This window comes from Perognathus longimembris, chromosome 3 (assembly GCF_023159225.1).
Source record: "Perognathus longimembris pacificus isolate PPM17 chromosome 3, ASM2315922v1, whole genome shotgun sequence".
NCBI classification, from domain to species: Eukaryota; Metazoa; Chordata; class Mammalia; order Rodentia; family Heteromyidae; genus Perognathus; species Perognathus longimembris.
This window is the reverse complement of record NC_063163.1, coordinates 89,824,634-89,852,574: the sequence shown is the minus strand read 5'-3', so window position 1 is coordinate 89,852,574 and position 27,941 is coordinate 89,824,634. Positions and strand designations below refer to the sequence as shown.

The window sequence follows — 27,941 nt, the reverse complement described above, 5'->3', positions numbered from 1 at the left end:
ATGCAAACCCTGTGTGAGACTGTATCAAGGCAGGGGCCTGGCAAAGAGGTCTTCCAAGCCTGCCCAGAGCCAGGTATAGCCACCCCGCCCGAGGAGGGAGCTTGCGGGCCTGGCCTTCTCCTACCTGTGTTACTTTCCCGGTCTCCCTTAGTATCTGATGATGGCAAATGGTAGCCATGTTGCTAACCCAGTCCAGCAAACTGACACTCCTGTATTGTTTAGGAGTGGTGTTCTTTGGGGGGACTGTGATCCTGGGGATGTGTGCCTGTGAGAAAGCATTGCATGCTGGGTTAGCAACTGAGCTGTTCTGAGTCAGAGCTGTGCCACAGCCTCGCGCTCCAGATCTCACGCAGCCAAGGCAAGGCGTGCCAACTGCAAAGTGCCCGGCTGCACACCCAGCCCAGAACAATCTGAAGGAAGCTGGCTGGGAGCTGAGAGTGTGCTGGAGTCCTTGGCATCTGCAGCTCCTCATTCGTGTCCAACAGGCGGGTTGCCTATGAACCTGAGGTCAGACGCTGCCCTGCTGTGGTGCTGAGACAGCTCCTGACTACCCCCCCCCCCCCCACCATGCAGAGAGTGTGCACATGCATGTGCATGCACACGCAGGCACACACAGCACACAAAACATGGGAAATCAGCACATGCATGCATGGGCACATGATACATGCATGTGCACCCACAATCAAGCACACACACAGCACACAAAATACAGGCACACAGGTGTGCACTGATAGATACAAGCATGGCACACTCATATACAATACACATGTGCACAGACATATTGCATTTGTGCATGGGCACGCTACACACACGTGCACACCCACTCACACAAGCACATACATGCATGGCACTCGCACACAACTCACATTCACAGTCACACAGATGCACATGATACACATACATGAACAGCAACAGCACACGTGTGCAAAGCACACAGCACATACATGCACTTATACACTATGCACAAGTACATCCACCCTCATGCAAGCACACGTGTGCACACATATGCACATACCCCCCCCCACCAGCTGCCCCTCACTGACTCCTGTCTTGCCTCTGCTGTGCAGTCCAAGGTTCGTGAGCTGGAAGAGAAATGCAGGACCCAGAGTGAACAGTTTAACCTGCTCTCCCGGGAGCTGGACCGGTTCCGGCAGCACGCAGGCAGGATTGACCTGCTGGGAGGCAGCTTGGTGCCCTTCCTCGATGTCCCCCTGGCCCCTGGCAAGCCTTTCCCGAAGTTTATGAATGGATTAGCAACCTCTCTGGGCAAAGGTAACTGCAGCCTTCCCTGCGCCTTAGTGCTGGTGGGAAGGTGCCCACAGGGGCCGAGTGGGCCCGGGTGGCCATGGCGCTGGGTGACGGCAGCCGCCCGGGTTCTAGGACGCTGTGGCAGGAAGCAGGCCAGCAGGGGTTGCCACTGCCAAGCGCATCACCATGTCCACAAGGCGTGCGGTGGGTGCTCATCTTAGGTCCCTTCCACAGAGAGAGAAACTGAGAGAGCCTGGCCACTCCCACGTGGGGTTCACTGACCTGCGACCCCGGCTTTGCGGGTCTTCTCTGCTGGCACTTTTCCCCTTTCCTCCCACCCCACATCTAGTGGCACAGTGACATTTTGGGAAGTTCTCCCCAGAGGCCAGGACACACCCTCACTTTTGCTTAGCTGGCAGAGAAGGGCAGCATGGGGAGCCCCTGGGGACAGAGCCTCTTGTCTTGGCTGTGGAGGATGACTACAGGTGTCCCATAACTGGGTCTCTTTGGAGAAGCTAATTCCTTTAAGCTAATTCCAGCTGGTGAGCTTGTGCAGAGGCTGTGGGCTGCAGGCTGATGATTATTATTACTTTTATCATTATTATTTAAATATAGAGAGGAACAGTCTCGAGGGCCCCACGGGACGCTGCACTGTGACGGGTGACTATATCCCACTGTCCAGGGACAAACCAGAGCCTCCGTGTATCAAGCCCACATTCCTGTCGGCAGCCAGCAGCCCAAGATGCAGAATTGAGTCCGAAGTGAGTCTTGCAGGATGGGTTACCCGGCCGCCATACCCTCTGCATCCAGGGGATGTGACAGCTCACCTGTCCTTCCTGACCCAGCCTCCTCCTCCTTCCTCCCTCCTCCCTGCCACCCCACCCTCACAGCCATTCATTGCCATAGTCCCATCTTTACTGTCCTACTATGTGCCAGTATGTGGGACCCACTGTGGGCAGATGATGCCTCTGTTTGGTGGTGATAGACTGCACCCAATCGACATTAGAAAGCCAGGCCCTGTTGTAGGTCCTGAGGATACTGGGCCTCATATCCTGGTGAGGGGACAGGGGAAGGGGCTTTCCCGATATTTGTGTCATAGTGCATGGATGAGAAGGAGCTAGGGTGGAGCTAGAAGTGTGGGAGGTGGGCAGAGGCCGCCCCACGTGGTACCAGCATGTTATCACACTGGAGATACTGGGAGGAGGGGAGGTGGGTGGGGTGGTGATGTGGCACCCTGCTGTCTTCTCCAGAAAGCCTGACCTGGCCCATGTTGGGGCTGAGTTTTTTTGGGGGGTCCCTGCCTCTGGCTTCCTCCTGAATTCCTTCCAAGTGTCATTCTGGGAGGCATGAGCTGCACAAGGCAGTGCCTCTGACTCCGGGCTCTGGCACAGGACCAGGCTGTGGGCTTTCCATCTCCTGGGGGTTCTGAGATTGGGGTCCACTTTTCCAAAAGTTCAGCAGGACTGGGGGAGGATCCTGCGGGCCACGGCACAGTCCACAAACATGCTTTGTCTCCAACAGATGGATAATGAACGGAGCTCCAATACCTCAAAGCAGAGATTCTCGGGGAAAGTCCACCTCTGTGTGGCCCGCTACAGGTAAGGCCCTGCATGTGGTGCTGTCCACGGTGCTGAGCACCAAGCCCGGAGGAGATGACTGGACTGGAAGGTTCAGCTCCTGAGTGCAACAGGCCCATCTTCAGGGCTGAGGAGAAGGTGGTGCTCCAGCTGGGCCATTGAGAATGGATGGAGGCCCAGGGCATGGGCATGGATTAGCCCACAGGCCTTCCGGTCACTAATGGTCTTTGGCCGGAGGCCTCCACACAGAGGCTTCCTCCTAGTTCTAGAGGCTGGCAGTCTGCACAGAGGAGTCGCAAGCCATGTCTCTTGCCTCCCCCGGCCTCTGGTGGTCCAGGGCTTGGCTTGTGGCTTCATCATTCGGGGATCTATGGTCACGTGGCTTCTCCAGTGTGCATTTCTTTTTTCCATGAATCTGCACTCACTCTGCTCCAGTTTGCCATGTCACACTGGATGGCATGTATAGAGACCTAGTCCCCAGGCAGCCATGGTCCCAGGAGAAGCTTGGTACCAGGAGAGGCTCGGCCTTGAACAGAATTTTCTGGACCAATGTGCATACCTCTCAGTAAACAAGCAGACTTCCCGGGGCTCACCCTGAGGGAGAAGCTGTGAAAGCAGGCAAGGACATGTGACACAAATTGAGGCTGCTGGCCAGGGCGGGGACGCAAAGACAGTGTCCAGGGTGGGGAGCTGGCAACATGGCGGATGTTGGTGGGTCCAGGGGTGGGTCTACACCTGAGGTGGCAGACCATTCCACAAGGTAAAAGTACAGTCCGCTGCATGGCAAAGTGAAAACACGGAGCAGTGCCTGCAGTATGGACGCCCGAGCTCAGTCCTATAGACCCGCAGATGGTGGGGTCCATTTGCTTCCTCTTGCCTCTCTTATCTGGGGAGTAGAGTTCTGCTAGAAGAGAGCTGAGACCAAGATGCCAGTCACAGACACACCTTCGGGTGGCAAAGGGCTCCCAGCAAGCAACTGGCTGTGGCATTACCTTCTGCCGGAGTGCGAATGAGCCAAGGCAGGCTTGAACGTCCTGTCTCAGAGGACTCACTAGCTGTTCCAGGCTTATAGTTTTAGGGGACAGTTGTGAGCTGCCAGGGTTGGGCTGGGAGCAGAACCCGTCTAGGATCACTCACCAGAGAGCTGTGTTCTATCCTCAGCTACAATCCCTTTGATGGACCCAATGAAAACCCAGAAGCAGAGCTGCCCCTCACGGCGGGAAAATACCTCTATGTATATGGAGACATGGATGAAGATGGCTTCTACGAAGGTCTCTGTGGGTTTGTGGCTGCCAGTGTGAGGCTGGGTGCTCTGTCCAGCCAACTGGAGTGTCTGGACCCTGGGACACCTGCCACCCCCTGCTCTGCCCCTCCCACTTCTCAGAGTTTTCAGGGTCCCTTGGTGATAAGTAAGACAGTAGAAGGGTGTTCTCCAACTCCACGTGACCCCTGGCATCTGGCGGGGGCATTCTGCAGGTTGAAACTTCAGATGAGGAAGCCCTGGATACCAAGGGCTGATAGTATTCCTGCTCTTGTTTCCTTGTCTGACTCTTAAGATACCCTATCTGAGTCCTTTCTGTCAGGGACAGGGCTATGCAGGCCCCACACCGAAGTGGCTCTTGGCCCCTTGGCTGTCATGGCCTGTTGGCTGGCCTTTTGGCTGTCATGGCTCAGGTCTTGCCCCCAGCTCCTGCCTGATCTTCCTCTGTCATGTCACTTGCCCTCCACCTTTCGGTCCTGTGTGTGGCCATGGTCGCCTTTCTGGTTGTGAGTGTGAGTCGTCCACACCCCACCCCTCTATGCTGTGCTGGTGCAGAAGGGCTTCCCAGGGAAGCAGCTTATACTCTCGTGTCCTCATGGTGCTTCCCAGAGCAGAGAGGCGCAGCTCATCATCAGGGAGGCCAGCCTGCCTGGTGTCGTGAGCCATGTCCCAGCCTCGTGCTGGGGGGCCCTGGGACCTTGGGTGATGACTGGCTGACACCTGTCTTTTCCCCTGACAGGAGAGCTGCTGGATGGGCAGAGGGGTTTGGTGCCCTCCAACTTTGTGGACTTCATCCAGGATAACGAGTCGCGGTTGGCGAGCACACTGGGAATCGAGCAGGACCAGAACATCATCAACCATTCTGGCATGGGTGTGGAGGGTGGGCACATCCTTGACCTCCATTCCCCAACTCTTGTGGGCTCGGCCATCACTGACAATGGCGGGGGGACACTGGACGTGAGCATCGATGACATCGGAGAGGATACCGTGCCTTACCCTAGAAAAATCACCCTCATCAAGCAGCTCGCCAAAAGTGTCATCGTGGGCTGGGAGCCCCCTGCTGTGCCACCCGGCTGGGGCACCGTGAGCAGCTACAGCGTCCTGGTGGACAAGGAACCTCGCCTGAGCCTCACCCTAGGCAGCAGAACCAAGGCCCTGATAGAGAAGCTGAACACGGCTGCCTGCACCTACCGCATCTCTGTGCAGTGCGTGACCAGCCGTGGCCGCTCGGACGAGCTGCAGTGCACGCTTCTGGTGGGCAAGGATGTGGTGGTCGCCCCCTCCCAGCTGCGCGTGGACAACATCACACAGATCTCCGCCCAGCTCTCCTGGCTGCCCACCAACAGCAACTATAGCCACGTCATCTTCCTCGACGAGGAGGAGCTGGACATCGTCCGGGCGGCCAGGTACAAATACCAGCTCTTCAACCTCAGGCCTAATGTGGCCTATAAGGTGAGGGTCCTGGCCAAGCCCCACCAGATGCCCTGGCAGCTGCCGCTGGAGCAGAGGGAGAAAAAGGAGGCCTTTGTGGAGTTCTCCACGCTGCCTGCAGGTGAGCCGGGCCCCTGCCTCTCCCTGCCACCGCTGCGGGGGGTTGGGGTGTGGATGTGTGTGGAGGGAGTTGGGAGGCGCCAAGGCATCCTGCTGCTGGGTGGGAGCGGCCCGGAGGAGCAGGATCTTCCTCACCTTGCTGTCCTTATCCAACAGCTCAGGAGGTAGACTTGGGAGGATTGTAGCCTGAGGCTGGCCTGGGGAAAACACAAGGCCTTGCCTGAAAAGTAACTAAAGCAAAAATGGTTGTGGGTATAGGTCAAGTGGTAGTACCTGCCCCCCAAGTCACCAAGAAAGCCCCAGCATGATGTCATGGGGGTCTGTGCGGCTGGGCGTGTCCCCAGCTTGCGTCTGCCAGAGGCTCACCTGTGAAATAGGGGAGAAGGATGAGCGACAGCTCAAGGCTCCACATGAGAGTGGAACCACCCTCAGCACTGCGGGTCAGTTCTTGTCCTTTGGTTTAACATAAGCACCTATGACCAGGTGTAAGGCAGATGTGAGATCCTGCCACAGGTGGTGTCCCGGGTTCTGGGCACAGCTGGATCCCTCTGTTCCTTGACTGTGCATGCAGGGAGAGGATGTGCTGGCTCTGCCGCCATGCTCCTGGGGACAGGACGGGACAGGACAGTCTGCTAGTGGTTCCTTCTCTGAGGGACAGGACCCAGGGCTGTCAGTGGGCAGCTGCTGCCTGGACCTCCAGGGCTCACAGGCAGGTTCCTGAGGCAAGGACAGCCCATTAACATCAGGGCTCCATTAGTCACCACCCCCACCCCCCACCCTCATCTGGAGCTATTGTGGAGAGTGGCAGGCTGCGAGGTGCCCATGCATTGTGCCTGACTGCTCCTGGAGGCACCCCTGGAGTCAAAGTGGCTGAGCACGTGCCCAAGCCCTCAGTCGGCGCTGACGTGAGGGAGTGGCCATCCTTCCCAGTCTCAAGGGAATCAAGGCCATCACCTGCCTGGAACGGCTGCACTGTAAGGGTGGTGCAGTGAGGGAGAGGTAGAGGAAAGCTCGGAGGGGTGGGGGTGGGGGGTGCTGCCCAGAGTGAGGTGCATGGCAAGGGTGGTGCAGCGAGGGAGAGGCAGAAGAAAGCTCGGAGGGAAAGAGGGGCTGCCTTGAGCGTGTCAGCATCATGCCCCATGCCCACAAGAGGTCCTGTGTCTAAGCTGAGCCCCACTGCAAGGAGACCCCAGGTCCTGGGAGGCCCCCCTCCTCCTCTGGTGAAGGCTTGGCTAGTTTCCGGTTTCTGGCTACTGAGGAATACATTTATGGAGCAATTATTGAAAATTTCTCCATTAACTATGGTACTAGTTGTAGGAATTCTATAAATGTCCTCCATCCTTTCTCTCCCAGCGTGGCCAGAATTTGTTTCAGGAGTGAAGGAAAATGTGAGCAAGTGGCATTTTTCCATCTATCAAGTCACAATGAGTCTGTTTCGTTGACAAAGAGAAGCATGTTGCTTTTGTGATATTAAATTGGACTAGGGTTGGACTCCACTTAGATTTGATGAATTGCCTTTCTTTTCTGGCAGCACTGGGATTTGAACTCAGGACCGTGTGCTTGCTAAGACCAGCTTTATACCACTGATCCATACTCTGCTTTTCCAGCCCTGTTTTGCATAGGTTACTTTTTTTTTTTTTTTTTTTGGCCAGTCCTGGGCCTTGGACTCAGGGCCTAAGCACTGTCCCTGGCTTCTTCCCGCTCAAGGCTAGCACTCTGCCACTTGAGCCACAGCGCCGCTTCTGGCCGTTTTCTGTATATGTGATGCTGGGGAATCGAACCTAGGGCCTCGTGTATCCGAGGCAGGCACTCTTGCCACTAGGCTATATCCCCAGCCCCATAGGTTACTTTTTGATAGTGTCTTAGTCTCATGGGTACATGCCTGAACTGCGATCCACGTACCCCTGGGCGTCTCATCACCACTGGTATCACAGATGTGTGCCACTAGGCCCTGCTTCCCTTGTGGTGTTTGCAGTGGTCATGGTGGTGATGGTGGCAATGTGACTGTAATGACAATGGTGATGGTGGTGATGATGAGGGTAATGATGGTGGTGATGGTAACAGTGGTAGTGGTGATGGTGATGTTGATGATCGTGGTGGTAGTGATAGTGATGATATTGATGGTGATGGTGGTGGTGTGACTGTAATGATGATGGTGTGGGGTGTTGATGGTAATGATGGTGGTGATGGTGATGGTGGTTGTGGTGATGGTGTTGATGGTGGTGATAGTGTTGGTGATGGTGGTGTTGATGATGGTAATGATGATGGTAGTGGTAGTAGTGGTAGAGGTAGTGTTGGTGGTGATGGTGATAAGAGGGATGGATGATAGGGCATTGAACATAACAGCTGCTGGCACGTAAGTGGTACGTGATGCACATTTCATGGACAAGGTAACTGAAAGGCAGGAAAGTAGTGAAGTTTCCATGGTTATAGCACAGCAATCAGCAGCCGTGGGATCAACACCCAGGTCCTCCACCTCCAACACCTGCATTCTCCTTCATGCACAGCCTGCTCCTAGCGTTCATTCCAGAAAGATGCAGCTGGCCGCCTTGGGCGTGAAGCAAAATCTTCGCGGCCTGCAGCTGCCATGTCCGTGTTGAGGGTGCGAGTGGTGGGTGATCAGAGTGGGCGGGCTTCTCTGCTTTTCCTCCCTCATTCCATACTCACCTTCCTGAGGTAGGAACTTATGTTTCCATGAGTAGTTCAGGGAAGAGTGGACTTCTGACTGAGGCTGAGATGCTTGAGAGACACCTGTCACAGTGGAGTTGCGTTTGCCATGCGATGATGAACAAGTCCCACTTCTTCCTGAACAGGATGGGCTTCCCCAGCCTCAACTACCAACTCAGTTTTAGGATGGCAATGTGTAAGGTCACAGAGCTGTGATGAGGACCAAATACATGGAACATGGATGTGTGTACAGAAATATGTCACCCACAGACTGCTCCATGAGTGGCCTGTGCCCTCCAGGTTTCTTCCTGCCTCTAGGCAGCTCCCGGCCCAGCTCTGGGAAAGCTCCTGGTCCAGCTCTAGGGAGCTTGAGGCCCAACTCCTCAAGGGAAAAACACACTCCTTTCAAAAGAAAGTGACCTGTAATCTCCAACAGCAGGATTTGTGTGGAGCTTCACTCCAGCTCTGGAGGATGGGGAGGTGCCCGTGGGTGACATGGCCCTTTCCTACCTGCTGCCTGAATTAGTGGCTCAAGATGCCTTCTCTTGCAAGATAGGTGTGGGAACAAGGAGAAGCCATTATCCTGTGTCACTGAGTCTGTTCACAGCTCAGAGATGGAAAGAGAGAGAAGGAAGACATAGAGACAGAATGGGGAAGGAGAAAAGGGGTTTCTTTTCTTTGTCTTGGTCAGCCCTCCTAGTCCCTCCTCAGGCCAGCCCTGGCTGGCTGCCTCCCAGTGCCCTGGGCAGAGATCAATGTGCCACCTCCAGCTTGAGAATGGGTGAGGAGGTGGCTCTGTACGGTAGATTCCAAAAAAGAGCAAACTGGCTCACCAGCTGGGGGAACTTCACAGTCTCCCTTCAGCCTGCTGCTGGCCCACTATTTCCACTTTCCTTCTTTCCTCTCCTTCCTGCCAACTTCCAAGGGTCAATCTGTTTCTAGGGGAGATGGTTACAGTGCCTGAGGCTGGCCACGAGGCCAGGCGCTGAGAGCTCTGTTCCTTCTGTCCCTCCCAGGCCCTCCTGCGCCCCCACAGGATGTGACCATCCACGCCGGGCCCACAGCGGCCACTGTCCAGGTCTCCTGGAGGCCACCTGCACTGACACCGGCTGGGCTGTCCAATGGGGCAAACGTCACTGGCTATGGCGTGTATGCCAAAGGGCAGAGGGTGAGTTGATGATGGAAGTCGAGGCTGGCTCCATCCAGGAGGGGTAAAGTATGGACACCTCTGTCAGCTGCCCCCGGCCTGTGCTCCCCTGGGGAGTGAGTGTGGCAGGTCAGGTTGCCTGCCTTGGGTGTGATGGGGTGGCTTCTAGAGGAAGGAAGTCAGAGCTGCAGGGAGTCCCCACCCCGACTCAGGGCCCTGTGGAAGAGGCCCCTTCCCCATGAGCTCATGACTGGACTCCTCCAGAGCCTTGGTTCAGAAGACTGAACACACAGCTGGCGAGGGAGTCTCAAACTTCCTTCCTCGGTGTGCAGAGGCCCCTGGACACCCCTCCCACGGGAAGGACAGAGGCCTCCCCTTCGTGTGCAGAGTCCTCAGGACACCCCTGCCATGGGGCTGCATGCCTTGGGTGCCACTCTCCAGGGAGGGGAGCAGTCAGCGCCCATCCAGCATGCACAGGGAGAGGGCACGGGGGGCTCAGGCAGTGCCACTGTCCTTCTCTGCGTGCAGGTGGCCGAGGTCATCTTCCCAATGGCAGACTGCGCTGCGGTGGAGGTCCTGAGGCTGCGGAGCCTGGAGGCTAGCACTGTGACCGTGCGCACGCTCTCCGCACAGGGCGAGTCCCTGGACTCCTCACCCGCTGCCATCCCCCCCAACCTCCTGGTGCCTCCAGCCCCCCACCCCAGGACTGTCCCCCCACCAGAGCCATTAGCAATTGCCCCCGACACCAAAGATGAGCATCTGGGTTCTCACGCCAAGGCCGACGCATCCTGGGAGGAGAGCCGGGCGCCGGCCCCACCACACAGGCACCTGCTGGAGCCGCCGGGCCTACAGGGCCCTGGCCCTGGGAGGAGGTCACCCTCGCCCAGCCGGATCCTCCCGCAGCCACAGGGAGCCCCTGTGTCCACCACCATGGCCAAGGCCATGGCCCGGGAGGCTGCACAGAGGGTGGCTGAGAGCTGCCGGGTGAGCTGTCGTTCCCACTGCTCGTCCCTGATCTCCCACAGCGGAGCACCTCACACACACACACACGAGTGCATACTTGCACAAACCACATAAGCACACACATATGCATGTAATGTGCACACACATACACCAAACAACACACATGTACATATGTGCATACGTGCACACACAGGCACACACATATACATGCACGTGCATGCACACACCACACATACACACACAGAGATAGATCTGTCTACACAGACTCCATTAATTGTACTCATGAAGATCCTTTACTCATTGTCCCCGAGGGAGGTCACTGGGCTGGTTGTATAAATGCAGCCTCCTGAGGCTCCTTGTCCCTTGTAACATGGTGGCAGGACCCCCCGGGCCAGGGCGTCTCCTCCAGGCTCTCCCAGCTTACCTCCTCCCCTTCTCTTCCCAAGTTAGAGAAAAGGAGCCTCTTCCTGGACCGGGGGGACCCCGGGCAGGACGCCAACTCGGATGAGGAGGACGGCTATGCCTCCCCCGAGGTCAAGCGAAGGGGCACCTCGGTGGACGACTTCCTGAAGGGGTCAGAGCTGGGCAGGCAGGTGAGCGGGGCAACTGGCTCTCCATGGATTGTTGCCACAGGGACAAGAACCTGCACTGGGATCTTTGTTCTGCCAGAGCCTCAGGGTGGGGAGGCCTGTGCTCGTCTTCTCTGCCCTGGCTTGGACAAGTCTGCCCTACGTCCAGCCTCATTTCCCTCTCCCTCACTGAGGCCTCCAGGCCCGTGGGCTCCGTGAGCTGGCCACAGCAGAGGAGGCCAGGAGCCTCTGGAGGAACTGGAGGGGTCCAGAGACCCTCCCATCCATGTGCCTGTTCCCCGTAGCCCCACTGCTGCCATGGAGAGGAGTACCACACGGAGAGCAGCCGGGGCTCCGACCTCTCGGACATCATGGAGGAGGACGAGGAGGAGCTATACTCAGAGATGCAGCCTGAGGATGGAGGCCGGCGGCGGCCCAGTGGCACCTCCCACAATGCCCTCAAGGTGAGCACGGGTGCCGGGCGCTGGTGCCCCCCACGGTGCCTGCCTACAACAGCTCCCCCTGGGGTCTTCTCTTGGGCTGGTTCCACACTTGCACTTCTGTTCTGAAATTGGGAGGCTCCTGTCTCCTTTGCAGAAAAGTCTGGGTGCTGGAGTTTGTGGGTGTGCACTTGGTCTCCCCAGGGGGATCCTTGCACAGAAGCAGGAATTGAACATGAAGGAAAAACGCAAGCCCAGCTTCAGGGTGAGGAGTACAGGGCTGGGGGCTGCATACAGGTCCTATAAGACAAAACCCAGGGGGGCTTGCATGCAGGGTGGGCAGGGGTCAAGCAGATGAGGTCAGGGGTGGGCTGGGCTCAGCAGAACGGGAGCTGGGCAGCTGGAGAGCCAGGGCCCCCATCTGCCCTGCCCCGGGAGACATTTTCTGCTGAGGCTGCGAGGTGATGCTCACGGTGGATCTGTCCACCACATCACCGGAGCTGACGGCCTAGGCAGCATCCTGAGGCCGGCCAGGGCTGCAGGAAAGGGTGTGGGCTGCTCCCCGGGCAGCTCGGAGGCAGGGGGACCAGACAAAGGGTCAGGTAGCTGCCTGAAGGACCGTGGGAAGTCTTCAGGGCGAAGAGGCCCCTGGAGGGAAATCCCAGGTGAAAGAGGGTGTCGGACCCCCATGTTCGTTCCTCTGGTCACACGGCTGTGCATTCAGAATGGAAGGCAGGAGGCCAAGGGCAGCCAGCTCAGGGTCCCACAGCTGACTTCTGCGCTCCTAGCCAAGGCTGCTGGTGGGACCCTGGGGAATTCTTCCCACAAAGAACCTGCCAGATCCTTGTACCACCCTGCATGGCTGCAGCCCGCTGTCCCTAAGGCCTCGCCCTCCTCCCCAGGTCCCAGAAGGTACCCCACACAGGAGTCACACCAGCCTCTCCCTTGGAAGAGGCCCATGGGGTGGGCGAGGTCACGGGGAAACCCCTGGCCCAGTGGCTTTCCTGGCAGGATGAGGCCCATGCTTGTCCCATGGGCCAGGCTCATTCAGACGCCCCACACCAGTGCCTGCCTGCCTGCCGGGGGGACCTGGGGCCTACCCTGCTCGAGGCTCTGCGGACCTCCTCACCCCAATGCTGGCCAGCGGCACAGAGAATAAATAGTCCAGAATGTGGTGCTGGAGGAGGAGACATTTGGCAGTCAGCAGAGAGCACTCACCCCTGCACGTGGTAGACTCTGTGTGATGAAAATCCCGCATGGCCTGGCAGAGCCTGCCCGGGCCCACACCCTTCCTGAGGCACCACTGAAGCACAGGGGTGGGAGTGGGGGCCACGTGACTTCACAGCTCATGTGGTTGGGAGTGGTGTGAGGTGAAAGATTGGCCGAGTAGGAAGGGGTGGCATACCAGGGTGCTGCCTGCCTGAAGAATGAGCAGAATGTCCCGAGTGGACAGGCACACTGAGGCAGTGTTGAGAGCCAGATGATTCCAGGCACACTGCACACTCATGAATACCGAGTCATCCCAGGCACACTGCGTATCCGTGGGTGCCGAGTCATCCCAACACACTACACATCCTGAGTGCTGAGTCATCCCAGGCACACTGCATATCTGTGGATGCCGAGTCATCCCAGGCACACTGCACATCCGTGAATGCTGAGTCATCCCAGGCACACTGCATATCCGTGGATGCCGAGTCATCCCAGGCACACTGCACACTCATGAATGCCGAGTAATCCCAGGCATACTGCACATCCGTGAATACCAAGTCATCCCAGGCACACTGCATATCCGTGGATGCCGAGTCATCCCAGGCACACTGCATATCCGTGGATGCCGAGTCATCCCAACACACTACACATCCTGAGTGCTGAGTCATCCCAGGCACACTGCACATCCGTGAATGCTGAGTCATCCTAGGCACACTGCACATCCTGAGTGCTGAGTCATCCCAGGCATACTGCACATCCTGAGTGCTGAGTCATCCCAGGCACACTGCACACTCATGAATGCCAAGTCATCCCAGGCATACTGCACATCCGTGAATACCAAGTCATCCCAGGCACACTGCATATCCGTGGATGCCGAGTCATCCCAACACACTACACATCCTGAGTGCTGAGTCATCCCAGGCACACTGCACATCCACAAGTATTGAGTCATCCCAGGCACACTGCACATCCTGAGTGCTGAGTCATCCCAGGCACACTGCACACTCATGAATGCCGAGTCATCCCAGGCATACTGCACATCCGTGAATACCAAGTCATCCCAGGCACACTGCACATCCGTGGATGCCGAGTCATCCCAACACACTACACATCCTGAGTGCTGAGTCATCCCAGGCACACTGCACATCCATGAATGCTGAGTCATCCCAGGCACACTGCACATCCTGAGTGCTGAGTCATCCCAGGCACACTGCACATCCTGAGTGCTGAGTCATCCCAGGCACACTGCACATCCTGAGTGCTGAGTCATCCCAGGCACACTGCACACTTATGAATGCCGAGTAATCCCAGGCATACTGCACATCCGTGAATACCGAGTCATCCCAGGCACACTGCGCATCCGTGAATGCTGAGTCATCTCAGGCACACTGCACAGCCACAAGTATTGAGTCATCCCAGGCACACTGCACATCCTGAGTGCTGAGTCATCCCGGACACACTTCACGTTCCACGAATGCCAAGTCTTCTTGGGCACACTTCCTGTCCTGTGACATCTGTCCTGAGGTCTGTCAGGCACAGTGCAGGCAGTGGGTACAGAAGTCCCCGCACAGAGCATGGGCGCAGCACTGGGCGTGTGCAGCCTGGGCCACCCTGCCCTTCCCTGCCTCCCACACTTATTAGGCCCCTCCTGTCTCCTCGGTCCACCCGCATGGCACCCATTCCTAACGCCCCCGCTGGCTGTCCATGTGCTGTTCCCTGCCTCCTTTCGGTGCCACCATGTGACCCTATGCTCCATTCCAGCCCTCCGGCCCCCATGGGCAGAGGCCCACTCAGCCTCACCTCGCGCCGGGACTAATTCTGTGTGTGTTTTCTCTCCTTCCTTGCCCGCCTGCCCACCTGCCCACCTCATGTCTGGTCGCACACTGCTCTCACGCCCCTGCCCTTAAGGAATGCTATAAGTCCAGGAGCCTGGAGGGTGTTTTCCTGGAGCAGCCTGAGTTCCCCCAGCACCCACACCGCAGTAAGAGGCTATTCAGTATCCCTGAGGTAGCGGAGGAGGAGGTGGAGCACGGGGAGCCGCTGCTTAGGCAGGCCGCCGGGGCCTCCCGAGCCAGGGCCCTGCTGGCCATGGGGCAGGGGTCCGGCCCACCCTGCTGGGGGCACCCGGCCCCGCAAGGCTCCTGGATTCCGGCCAAGCACAGGGGCCAGGGGCCTGCCCACATGGAGGACCTCCTGGAAGACAGAGGCTGCCGGTTCAGCCGCTCAGCCACCAGGAGCCCCGACAGTGGTCTGGACTGTGGCAGCGAGGAAGATGAGTCCCGGTTTAGTTTCAGGAGCACCGTGGCCAAGTGCAGCCCGGGCCTCGGTCACTGTCCCTGCCGGCGAAGCCCGCGGCCTCTGCTGGCCCGGCGGAGGACGCTGACCCGGCAGAGCAGCATTGAAGAGGATTTGGGGGAGCAGGTGGACCCCAGTGATGTCATCAGAAGCGATGACACCCTGCTCAGCCCAGAGAGGCCCTTGCCCAGGAGGTATGGCTGGGACGAGGCTACTGGCCACGAAGATTTTCAGGGTGTCTGGAGGAAAAGCCCAGCCATGCCCGACAGTAGGGCTGCTGACCGCCACACCCAGCCTCCTCCCAGAGTTGCAGACGGCCCTTTGGTGTGTGACGTCATCTTCCTCTCCACCCACGCTTGCCAAACCAATCCGTTTTCCATCCTCCCATCCTTTTCCTTTGGTTCTGGTTTACAATGCCCATGCTGGGGACTCTTCTCGGCCGGCTGGCTTTGGTTTTGCTGCACTTTTGATTTCTTAAACCCCTTTGCTTCCCAATCGCTTGACCATGCAGAAGATTTCTTTTCTTTGCTTTAGAGAAATAACTCCCCCCTCCCCCCTACAGATCAGTAATGATTATTTATGGCTGCTTCAATTCAAGGGCAACTGAATCTAAGTTTTAATTAAGGGTTAGCTGAACTACAAACACCCAAAAGTTTGGCCATATGAAAATTATCCAAAATGGAGGATTTTTAAAACACATTTTAATAGCTCATGGATTACTGGAGGTCTCTCTCTCTCTCTCTCTCTCTCATTGTTTTGGGACTTTTAGTTGTTTCTTTAGCCTTCAATCATAATTTTAAAAAATAGAGACCCTTTATTAAAGAAGTTCATTTTGCTTATCATTTCTAAGTGTTTTTGTTGTTGTTTTTGCTGTACCTCCAGTTTCCAGAATGCATGTCCTGTTGTTAGCTATAGGCACCCCCCCCTTTGCCTTGGGGTCCAGTGTGGGGGTCCATCCAGGTCTTCATTCATCTCTCCATTATGTTTCCTTCAGAGTGTTTCATCTCCCTATGTTGAACAGTGAGCATCACCATGGTATCAGCAGGCCTCTCAGAGCCTGACACGTGTCGCCTGTGGTCACACATGCCCCTTCTCCGCACCTGCGACCCAGGCCCGTTTCCTAGTGAGGCAGAGGCTTTGCTGTCACCCTCCTCGCCTGTCCCAACCTCTAGGCCATTGAGAGGTGGGGATGCCCAGAAAGTGCACCTGTCAGGCTCTGCTCTTCCATGAGGTCCAGTGCATGGCCATGACTGCATGTGGGAGTGTCCCTCTCTTGAGTTTTCGGGAGCCTCACGCACGATTCTGGAAGCGGGGGCCGCAGTGGGCTTCTTGTGGTTTGACAGCTGGGGTAGGGCAGGCAGAGCCAGACGAGGACTAGCATTCGAGTGTGCGAAGGTACCCTGAGTGGGTGCAGACATGTCTGAACTGTGTGACCAAGCACTGAGGCAGCAACATACAGTGCCTCCTACCAACACATTTTTGCTCTCTGACCCCCACAGTGCTCCTCAGAGCAGCGCTGATGCAGAATATGGGGAGCCCCCTGGGCCCAGTCAATTTCTTTCCCAGGCCATTCAGCTAACCTTTCAGTTAAAAGCTAAGTTTAGTTGCCTTTCAAGCTTCTGCTTCCAGTCCGGATTGATTTGGCTAACTTATTCTTTCTCCCCCCCGCCCCCCCCAGGCCGAGGTGAGACTTACGACTGTTGTTCTGTCTCTAGATTTTAGGAAGCACCGCATTGGCTGGACGGGCAGACAGAGTGGATCACGTGGGCCGGAGGGTTTCCCACGGCAGCGCTGGGCCTCACAGGCCTCGGCCGTCAATGGCCCCACCTCTCGGTCAGTGGCCTGGTTCATGTCGTACTCTTTCCTTCTGGCAGGGCATGTGGCTTCTTAGTCTTCAGTCTATACACACACACACACACACACACACACACACACACACACACACCCCTTAGGAGTAGCATTTCCAAGTACAGAGACAACTCGGGGTTATTTGTGGCAAAAATAAGGCAGGAATGGCATGCAAAAAGAACAAAGCCTATTTGATTGGGTTTTCTGAACATCTACAGGTTCGGTCATGAAAACCTATTCCCGACTGTTGCCTCAAAGGACCCCTTTCGCCATCTCTCTAGGGTCCCAGCCTGAGTGGAGGCAAAAAGCTAGAGTGGTGGTGTGCCACAAATATCCATCTAAGTCCCCATGTGATAAAGAGTTGTCGGCATGCATAAAATGCACCGGCAGCGGGTACCATATCAGGCAAACACTAGAGACTGGGCAGAATCCTGAGGGGAAGCACCCCTCTTCCTCTCTCTACTGCCTCCAGCACCACTGTTCTCCAGCTCCCACCCTTTGCTTCATGACCCCTACACTCCCGGCTTGGTTATCTGGTGGGATTGAGCCGTGGTATTGTCACACCATCACTGTGGTCCATGGGTGTGGGCATTTGTTAAGTCCGATGGTAAGAGCTCCAGAAAGTGTCCTGCATGAGATAGCATGGCCTGGGAGTCAGCCATGTGTGAGAACACACCTACCACACTCCATACACACGCACACACGACGTGCATAGCACACACACAATACAAACAGCACATACATACACATACACACTACTGCACTTCACACACATGCGCCTTACACATGAGATATATGTCATACACACAACACACAGATGCAATGGAGTAGGAGAACCACAAACAGAAATAGCCTACCACGCCGCCATGACCACGTGGGGCCACATGTGCTCAGCCGGGCCACTGTCCCAGGAGCTGCTCCCGCTCAGCTTGGGGTCTGGGTGAAGCTGGATTCCTGGCCTTCATTGCTTGTGAGTGCAGTGAGGAGTGGCTGGGCTCAGTCCTGGTGTCCAGGGGCAGTGTCCATGCAGGAGGCACATGAGTGTTCTGGGCATGGAGATGTGGCCTTTGGAAGAGCTATGTGTGGCACAGTGTCCCGGGACCGAGAACAGAACATTGTGCTGTGACAAACTACTTGCTGACCTTGAGTGAAGGCTCTGGAGCCCGTGTTGCTGCCCGTGGAGTGGCCACACATGCCCACCACACGTGGCTTTGTACACCTCAAGGTGAAAGCACACCATCCCAGATCTGGCCCCTGCATGAGCCGCCCCTGTGTGTGTGGATTGTCCCTGACCTTTGCAGGCTCTGCATTAGCATCCACCCATGTTTTGTCCCACAATTCTGGAAACTAGAAGCAAAGACTTCCTGGGCCAGGGAAAGGCAAATTCCTGTAGAAAACAAACTGCAGAGCAAACAAACAGAACAAGACCCAGCGAAGTAGGCATCCTGCAGGCTCCCCCTTTCACAAGGGAGCAGTTCACTGCATTTGAAAAGCACAGCTTCCAAGGGCATTTTACTTAGTTATTTACTGATTGGTTGGTTTATGTATTTGTGCCAGTGTTGGGGCTTGAACTCAGGGCTTGAGCACTCTCCCTTAGCCTTTTTGTTCAAGGCAGAAAGTGGTAGAGATGGAATTCTACCACTTGAGCCACATTTCCATTTTTGGCTTTTTGCTCATTTATTGGAAATAAGAGTCTCTCAGGAATCTGTCTGCCCAGCTGGCTTCAAACTGCCATCCTTAGATCTCAGCCTCTTGAGTAGCTGGGATTGTAGGACTGAGCCGGCAGTGCCTGGCACACCCGTGCTCTGGGCAGGCTGTCTGCCCTGCCTCTGGCATTGAGATCTGCTTGCATGGTCAAGACATTACCCCCGCCCCCCCCCCCCCCCAGCCCTTGCCCTGCCACTGCTCTGCCTTTCTGCTCCCTTCTCTCACATACAGATGTGTGCACACAATTGGCCTGCCCCAATGGTGAGCAGAAAACACGGGGCAAGTTCATCACCGCACTGTTCCTGTGCAGACTGTTTTCCTTGTCACAATGCCCAAGGGGTTCTGTGCCACACAACATGTCCCACTCAAGCTCTTGAACATCCTGCTTTTACCACCTGTGGGGGCTCTGGAACCCCATCCCAGTGGCCAGGAGGGAGGACACGCGCCTAACCCTGCGACCCAGCACACAGATCTGATTCTCAAAGAGAAACATTTTTAGAAGCTGGGTGGCGGGTAGACTGGAAGCCCAGGTCTGCCAGAAAGCCCTCAATTCAAAGCCCTGAGGAAGCTGTGTGGGGTTCATTGACTGTGCAGAGCTTAGCAAACATGGAACTTTAAGACACACGTGTGTGCTATGTGTCAAAGTGCCTGAGCCTTGCACTCTATGGATGTCCTGCATGTGTGTGTGTGTGTGTGTGTGTGTGTGTGTGTGTGTGTGTGTGTGTGCGCGATGGCCTAACCCCTGCAGGCCTCCCAAACCTGCTCTAGCTTGCTCTCCCCAACATGCCCTAAGCATCCCCAGCGGAGACCCCCATGATTGTGGCCATGGGTCGTGGCTCCAGGAAAGTCACCCTTGGAGATAGTTGTCTGCTTCTAGGACTCACCCTGAGGCCCCCAGATCTCTTTCCTCCCCCATATTGTGACAAAAGGAACAAAACAGAAGGTGAGAGCCAGAGCTACACTTCCATCCTCAGCACTGCGGCTCAGTCCCATGAGCTCATGCTGGGGGTTCTCAGGGTCACACGGCCTCTCCACTCTGCCCCCAGATGAGTACGCCCCACAAGACCGCCTCTCTCCAGACTTCTATGAGGAGTCGGAAACCGACCCTGGAGCGGAAGAGCTCCCGGCCCGCATCTTTGTGGCTCTGTTTGACTATGACCCGCTCACCATGTCTCCAAACCCGGATGCGGCCGAGGAGGAGCTGCCCTTCAAGGAGGGACAGATCATCAAGGTGGGGTTCTCGTGCACGCACCCTCTCAGACCAACACCACATTGTGGCCCAACACGGGTGAAGCTGAGGGCGAGCGAGGCGTGGGCCCCAGCATGGGTGAACACATCCTGTCGGCTCCTGAGGCCGGGCGTGTGTTCCAGGCCCGCAGCAGCACTGTCCGCAGAGCTGCATGCTTAGGAACAGCCGGCCACAGCGCTTCGCTTCCCTCGTGGCTCCAGGTGTATGGGGATAAAGATGCGGACGGATTCTATCGTGGGGAGACGTGTGCCCGGCTAGGCCTCATCCCTTGCAACATGGTATCTGAGATCCAGGCGGCTGATGAGGAGATGATGGAGCAGCTGCTGAGACAAGGCTTCCTCCCTCTGAACACGCCCGTGGAGAAAATCGGTGAGCGTGGGCCGGCCCCCTGGGAGCAGCTGCAGCTGAGTGAGGGCCGGCGGGGGCAGGGCGGGGTGGCTCTCACAGCTCTCTCTGTGGGATCAGGCTCTTTGCTCCACTCTCTGGGAGACACCTTTTGAGCTCACTCCAGGTCTGATTCCTCTTCCTCTGATTCCACAGAAAGAAGCAGACGAAGTGGCCGGCTCCACTCCTCGTCCACACGAAGAATGGTGGCTCTGTATGACTACGACCCCAGAGAGAGCTCTCCCAACGTCGATGTGGAGGTAGCTACTGGCCAGGCCATGTGGCACAGTGGCTGACACAGCAGCCTGTGGCCATGCTGACCACAGCTGTCGAGATGGCAAACCCAAGACAGGCAGTCACCCTCCCCACCCCCAATCCGCCCCCCCTTCCCTAGGCATGGTGGCCATTGTCCTGTGTTGTCCTCATGAGTTCAGATGGCACCTAGTCTTCAGGCCGAGCACTGTGGCGGAGGTGTGTGTGCGGGCCAGTACAGGGTTCTGACATGTGCCTAGGGGTCTGGAAGTGCTGCTGCCCTGACAAGCTGTGTCCCCCCCAACTCTGCAGCAGCATGGCCGGAAGGACATGTGCGGCCCACGCCCACTGCTGGTGAAATGGGTCACCCTGAGGAGCAACGTTCACAGGGCCAGTGGGCCAGAGCCAAGCAGCAGGGCTGGAAGGAACTGGGAGCATCTGCTGTCCAGGTTCACACGGCTGCCATGGTGGCGAATGCTGTCTCCTCACTCCACCCAGTGGCTCGTGCCGGGGGTGGGGGTGGGGGAGAGTCCCTGTGGCAGCTCATGAATATGTTATTCCTGTTTAGAAATCAAATCTTCTTTGAAAGGTATCCTCTGCTGGGTTTCTGGCTCTGGCTTCCTCTAGTTTCCATGGTGCGAAGTGCATGGGATGGTATCATCCTGAGGGTGGGGACTGGAGTTCAACATGAGGTCCCTAAGCTGGGGCCTGCCATGGCCAACCCCAGAAGGATGGACATTTATTAATTGTCGAGTAGACCCAGAAGGATGGACATTTACCAGTCGTTGAGTCTGTGCGGTTTTAAAAAAGTTCTGGAGAGCAGTGCTTATGGATGGTCCTTTAGAGAAAGGAACATTCCCCAGTGTTCCAGGCTTTTAGGGTCAGTCCAGTGACTGATACACTATCAGATACACTGCCAGATATACTGCCAGTAGGTCATGGCAGAAGCCTCAAATTTGGGCCAGAAGGTGCTAACATTGTTTGGGTTGACATCCTGAGCTGTACAAACCTTCTAGAAGGCCGTGACAGAGCCATCTAGTTGCTTTTAACAGATCTCATTCAAAACCCACTTCTCTGGGTGACTGAACGATCTCAACTGTCTCTGCAGGCTGAGCTTCCATTTTGCACTGGAGACATTATTACTGTTTTTGGTGAAATCGATGAAGATGGATTTTATTATGTAAGTTTCTGATATGGAGAAGCACCATTTCAATCATTATGTCTTGTTTATTCCTTAAACTTATGCATCAACTATGATTTTCAAACAGCGTGCATAAAACTTTGACTAGCTTGCTCTCTTTTTCCTGAGGGTGTTTTTTTTTTCCCCTACTGGGATTTGAACTCAGGTCCTTATGTTTGCTTAGGCAGGCATCCTACCACTTGAACCATGCCCCCGGCCATTTTTTGCTTTTGTTATTTTTCAGAGAGATGTCTTTGGCTTCTTTCCCTGGGCAGATCTGGACTTTGGCCTTCCTGCTTTGCAGCTGGGATTAAAAGCAGGCACCACCACAACTTGGCTTATTTCCCCAGGTGTGGTGCCCCAGTGTCTGCCTCCCCCCACCCCTTGTCTTATAATCAGAAGGATGTAGGTTTCAGAGTCCAGGGATCCTGGCCCAACTCTGCCTGGCTTCTGATTTTATAAAAGCCCTGGATTTCAAAGGACACTCAGACTCTATCACATACGTTGCTGGTATTTCCCCCCCAAATCATCGTTCCGCTTAGCTTTGCCTTTAACGTGTGTGTTCCTTTTCGTCTTCTTTTTTGTTTGATTAAACCGAGGTTTTAAATCTGCATGTGCTCGAACTTGGTCATCCTTGAGGATTCTTGAGCACAGGAATTGGAACCCATTTGGGAGAAAAATGCAAATTACAAACTGTCTCCTCTTCAGCAGCGCTATGAGGATAAATAGTTCTATGTGTCATCCCCCTCCTCCACCTGTGCTTTCAGGGGGAGCTGAATGGGCAGAAAGGCCTCGTGCCTTCTAACTTCCTGGAAGAAGTGCCTGATGATGTGGAGGTGTACCTCTCTGATGCCCCATCCCATTACACCCAAGATACAGCCATGCGCTCCAAGGCCAAACGGGTAAGTCAGCCTCCTTAGCCTCCCACCCTGGGGCGGCCTCCCACCCTCGGCCCCTCCTGTCCTAATGTGAGCTGTGTGCTTATATTCTCACCTCCTGGGTTTGGAGCAGATGACCCCAGTCCTCCCTCTGTCCTTCCCTAAGGGCTGGGCCTACAGGTACCTAGTTCTCAACCCCAAGTCTGTTTCACACGGAAGGGCCCCTCAGGGTCCCCAGCCAGCCTCGCCTCCGAGGCCTTCCACCCTCCACGACAGAGGCACATGTCAGTTGAGGCAGAGTGACTCGGGCATGGATGGCCACCGGCCTGGTCAGGGCCCTCTAGGGTACCCGCATCTATCTGCCTTAGCGTCTCATCTTCACGTTACGTCATCTCCGCGAGTTCTTATCTGTTCTATTTCACGTATATATTTTTATTTCTTCGCTCATCTTGGACACAGAAGAAGAGCGTTCATTTCACACCTTAATCAGGCATGTAGCCGTCACGTAAGTGAGCAACTGAAGACACCTAGAGAGATACCGACTTAAGCTACCCTAAGCGGACCCATACGGCCGACTTAAGGCTCCACTGTGGGCTTAGAGAGAGAGAGAGAGAGAGAGAGAGAGAGAGAGAGAGAGAGAGAGAGAGAGAGAGAGAGAAGATATGTCTCAAAAAACCATTGGACCTAAAGTGCTAGTCGATTACTTGGTTGCAAAGCAACTGGATTCATATCAAAACGGATCCTCTTTAAAACTCACTTCTTATTTCTATCAAGAGCATTTGAAAGGTAGCATTGAGAACATATTTCTTAATGAGCTGTTTGTTTACACAGAGAGTGTCCCAGTGTCTACTTTAATTAAAGCTGCATATTGCATTGTTAACCACTCTTGGAAAAAAAAAGCACAACCTAATAAATGTTTACTTAAAAATAAATTTAAAAAAGAACCTTATCACTCAAGATTAAGCAGGCTAGTGACTAAAGATGACCAGGTGTTGGCGCCAAGCCACAGAGCACTGGCCTGAGTGCGGAGCTGCCGCACCTCTAACCTGCAAGAAGCCCAGGGCTCGCCTCAAAGTATAGCTGCTTGGAGTGCGAGCTCGGCTCTGGTTTACCAATGCAATAGGACGTCCTAGGACACGCAGCTCTCCCCTTGCACCAGTGGGCCCAGGTGGTATCTTCAGGTGTGCTTTGGGATGCATTCCTAGGTGTTTTCCATTAGAATTTGACCTTGATTTCAAATCCAAGCAAGCTCGAAGCCCCTGGCTGCTTTTCTATGGCCGCCCAATGTGAACGCTCGCTTGCCCAGGGCTTTGCTCTGGGAGGCCCCCAGCCTTGGCAATGGCATGTGTCCAGCTGCAAAAACAGGCAAGGCCAAGAGGCCATGCGAGGTGTCAGAATAAATCTCCACCCCTCCAGAGCACAGCTGGCTATGTACTGAAATGTACTGAAGTGCGCCATATACTGTGTGCTGGGGAAAATTCACACTCCATTATTTGGAAAGAATGGAAGCATTTTGGACGGGCCTCTGAGCTTTCTTCGATTGTAATTAAGGTTCATCTTAGTTTTTTTTTTTTCTTTCAACCAGTGTGCCATCTCCCAAGTTTCTGTAGGATTCTAACTGGCCCGAGAACATATCCAACAGTGTCAGGCCCCTATGCAACCAAACAGTTCCAATCCACCCAAATTCCACTGAGGTGAGGCATGGGCACCAGGCAGGCGCCCTGCCTGCCCCTGCTTTAGTCTGAATTTGCACAGTAAATGACCTGGCTTCGTTTGCCAAGTGATTCACGGCCCCTCCCCCCCAAGACAAAGACACTCTTAAGTGCACACAGCCAGGCCTCTCTCTGAGGGCCGTGGGAATGGGCACCACCGTGCTTCTCATGGCATGCTTTAGAACTTGAAGAAAGGAACCACCCTTTCCTTCCCCTTGCTGGCGGGAGATGGGGCAGCACGCGATTCCAGTGAATGCACACTCAATAAACTGTCACATGTACCTACTAGGTTCCTCCCGAGGGTTCAGGGACAGCAAGGAGAGCTCCACCCCCCACAGCCCACCTCCATTCGGGGTCACCTACGTCATCTTTGGGTTCTGGTAGTCCTGGGAGAGGCAGGGAAATGTCCTCGAGAAGGAGAAAGGGGCTGCTTTCCAAAGGGAAGGAACTGCTGAAACGGCTGGGTGCGGTGAAGTGAATGTGCGTCCGGACAGCCTCCAAACCTATGCGATTTTCTTTAATTCCAAACTAGGGCTTTCATGACTCAAGCACTTCCTAAAAAACACTCTCCTTCCCCGACACCACTAGAGAAATGCACTTTTGCACTACCATCCTCTAACCACCTGCAAGACCAGAGGGCTTGCCATCCTCTCCCTCCGCGCCGCCAGGCCCTGTGAGGAGGCGGGAGGGCTGTCTTGCTGACCCGCAGGCTGAGGGCTCTCTGCAGCCCTGGCCTTTGTGCATTTGTCATCTGCACTTAGAGGAAGGCTTTCTACCTTCCTCCCTGTTCCAAATGCTTGCCTCATTATGCATTAACTTCACTTTGGTCTTGAAATTCCTAGTTTAATTTGCCTTGATGTTCTGCCTTATAGATGCACAATGATTTGTACTGTCTAATAAAATGCTGTGTGTACTTTGTATGTGTTGTGCATTCCTGGTCTGCAACCTCACTGACACAGGGGTTTGACATCAGGTTGCCAGGCTGTGCATTTTAAGATGAGGGTCTTAGTCTTTCAAAGCAAGCCAGGCAATACACAGAAAATGTTTACGTATTCAATTATACAAAAAAAAAAAAAAAAGAAAGCCAAGGAGAGAAAAGTAGCTTTGTTTAAAGTTTCAGTACTCCAATTGGCTAGAAAGCTGACAACTCTTTGCTTTCAGTGTATTTTGTGGCACATGCATTTGTTATTTGTCACAATGCCACACCCAAACACATAACACACAGTAAAGACATCCCACAATGCACTCCCCACACCAACAGCCTAAATTTAAATCTCTTCCAAATGACTCCTACCCATCTTTATCATTTGCATTTGAACAAAAGTCTTACAAAGTTGTTGGCAGATATATTTGATGGTTTCTATTTTGTAATTCTTGTCCACTTGTAAATTGTTTCTACTCTTTATACATACTTTTCAGACTGCCTTTCTTTTGTAATTTCTGGAAGGTTTGTACATGAATGATAAAAAGCTTTCCCCATTGTGTCTTCAAAACCTATACTGTCAATTGTAATATAACTGTATGTGGTAGGATTTATTAAAAGGAAACTACTCAGTGTGTGGTTACATACCGTGTGGGTGTGTGCATGTGTACAGTTCGTGTAAACTATTTTCTAGAAATAAAATTTGTTATTTTATACAATGCTACTTTATATCTTTATTTCTAATACTTTTTTGTGGTGGAAAGATAATTGGATTCATTAGAAACTTAGCTGCTTACCTTTTTTCATGAAAACCTTAGCAGCTTACCTTTTCTGGGGATTTTTTTTTCAAAAAATAATTTTTAATCCTACCAATGCAGTCTTGGGTAAACAGAAGTCAGAGGTCAGTGCCACAGGCTGAGGACTGTAGGACAGAGGGCAAGGGCTTCGGGGGCAGAGGCTGAGGACTGCGGGGACAGAGGCTGAGGAGTGCAGGACAGAGGCCGAGGAGTGCAGGACAGAGGCCGAGGGCTGCGGGGACAGACACCGAGGGCTTCCGGGACCTAGGCTGAGGGCTGTGGGGACAGAGGCCGAGGGCTGCGGGGACAGAGGCCGAGGGCTGTGGGGACAGAGGCCGGGGGCTGCGGGGACAGAGGCCGAGGGCTGCGGGGACAGAGGCCGGGGGCTGCGGGGACAGAGGCCGAGGGCTTCGGGGACAGAGGCCGGGGGCTGCGGGGACAGAGGCCGAGGAGTGCAGGACAGAGGCCGAGGACTGCGGCGACAGGCCGAGGGCTTGCTGGGACAGAGGCCGGGGGCTGCGGGGACAGACGCTGAGGAGTGTGGGGACAGAGGCCGGAGGCTGCGGGGACAGAGGCCGGGGGCTGCGGGCACAGAGGCCGGGGGCTTGCTGGGCTGCATGTGAAAGAGGAGCCACACTGACCAAATGCAGTGACTTCCCTAACAAGCCTGCCCTTTGCAGTCCATGGGGCTCAGGCAGAAGGGTGTGAGGGAGGAAAGAGGCCTGCCTCCATGTCAGGAAGCAGAATGCTCCAGGGGCTGGGGCCAAGAAACACCCTTCAAAGAGTGCCCCCAAACCAGACCCCATCACCCTCTCAGCTGTCAGCTCCATAGAGGACTCACTCAGGGATGAAGCTGGAGTCTGGCTGGGACACTGTCCTGTCAGAGATGGCGACCAGGCTATACTGGATGCAGTGCAGGGAGGTAAGAAAACCAACAAGCTCCCTTCCACCCCATCCCCCACCCAGGGCTGGGGCTAACCTGGGCAGTTCTTGCAGCCTGTCTTGATGAATGCCCTGATGGTCTCTGGGCACCTGCAGCCTCTCTGACTGTGTGAGTTACTAGTGTGCCTGCCACAGCTCTAAGTCCTTTCTCTTCAAGGTGGAACTTTACACCTTGAGAATGAGATTTTAATAGTTGCCAACTAACCTTGGAATCCACAAACTGATTACGCTACAATTCCTCAATGCTGTGACAACCTTTAAGAGCTTTGGTCAACAAAATGCTCACACCAGTGCTCTGAAATGCCACTTTCTTTTGCATGTCTTGAGATGCTTAGCAAGCAAGGTGAAGGGACGGCTCTGAGCTGCACATGGTGGACACTGACACCCGGCAGTCCAGGCGGTACACAAAGAGAACAGGACAGCATGGACAACGGCTTTATTGTGCTGCAGAGGGCAATTACAGGTTGGCTTCCACAGCACCAGCGTCCCCAGGCCCGGCGCAGGGTCTTCCTCCCTTACAGCGGGTCACTAACTCCAAGCCTCTGCGGAGACTGCTGACAGTTACAGTGCTCAGATGCAAGTGACTGCAGCCTCCAGCCGGCCCCCCCACCCTGCGAGCCCCAGCTCCTGCAGAGCTCTCCCCAGAAGCAGCATTTTCCTTGTTTGAGACAGAGTCTCGCTATGTAGCCCAGGCTGGCCTCCAACCCTTAAGTCCTCCTGCCTCTGTTTCCCAAGTACTGGGATTACAGGCGTGGCCACCACACTTGGCAGTTTACTTTCCTAAGTGGAACCATATCCTTTCATCTGCTCTCCAGCAGCTTAAAAAATTAAATGGGAAGAAAATGCATACTTCCAAAGAATGAACTAATAAACTATACTGTTATTCAAATAAGGTGACAGTCACTTTCATTATAGTTTGTAAGACCTAGAGTGTCTTGGATGCAAAATGAAATAAACACAAATGTTAATTTTTACTGTCATTACTGGCCTCTTATCAAAGAACCTTAAAATATTTCTTTGGGAAAAAATTTAAAACTTTCCAACTCTACTTATAAACCTCTTTTTCTAACTCTCCTAAAGAAATAAAAAATAAACACCCCCCATACCATATGTATTTAATGGTAGCTTTTATCATTAAAATAT

At 54.7% G+C, this 27,941-nt stretch overlaps 1 protein-coding gene across 1 annotated transcript in view; it reads left to right on the top strand.

Annotated features, from left to right (window-relative positions):
• The window catches only part of Rimbp2 (RIMS binding protein 2), a 49,431-nt gene extending 24,237 nt beyond the window's left edge, over positions 1 to 25,194 (top strand). Inside the window, exons 5-21 of the mRNA XM_048340926.1 lie at positions 1,068 to 1,339; positions 1,931 to 2,009; positions 2,770 to 2,846; positions 3,987 to 4,096; positions 4,826 to 5,638; positions 9,321 to 9,472; positions 9,980 to 10,435; positions 10,861 to 11,007; positions 11,289 to 11,447; positions 14,541 to 15,251; positions 16,643 to 16,760; positions 19,529 to 19,713; positions 19,932 to 20,100; positions 20,272 to 20,375; positions 21,476 to 21,547; positions 22,315 to 22,449; positions 24,427 to 25,194. Of these exons, the coding sequence (XP_048196883.1) occupies positions 1,068 to 1,339; positions 1,931 to 2,009; positions 2,770 to 2,846; positions 3,987 to 4,096; positions 4,826 to 5,638; positions 9,321 to 9,472; positions 9,980 to 10,435; positions 10,861 to 11,007; positions 11,289 to 11,447; positions 14,541 to 15,251; positions 16,643 to 16,760; positions 19,529 to 19,713; positions 19,932 to 20,100; positions 20,272 to 20,375; positions 21,476 to 21,547; positions 22,315 to 22,449; positions 24,427 to 24,615 (3,948 nt within the window). The 3' untranslated portion in view covers positions 24,616 to 25,194. The remainder of the gene's footprint in view (positions 1 to 1,067; positions 1,340 to 1,930; positions 2,010 to 2,769; positions 2,847 to 3,986; positions 4,097 to 4,825; positions 5,639 to 9,320; positions 9,473 to 9,979; positions 10,436 to 10,860; positions 11,008 to 11,288; positions 11,448 to 14,540; positions 15,252 to 16,642; positions 16,761 to 19,528; positions 19,714 to 19,931; positions 20,101 to 20,271; positions 20,376 to 21,475; positions 21,548 to 22,314; positions 22,450 to 24,426) is intronic.
• Positions 25,195 to 27,941: the final 2,747 nt, after the last annotated feature.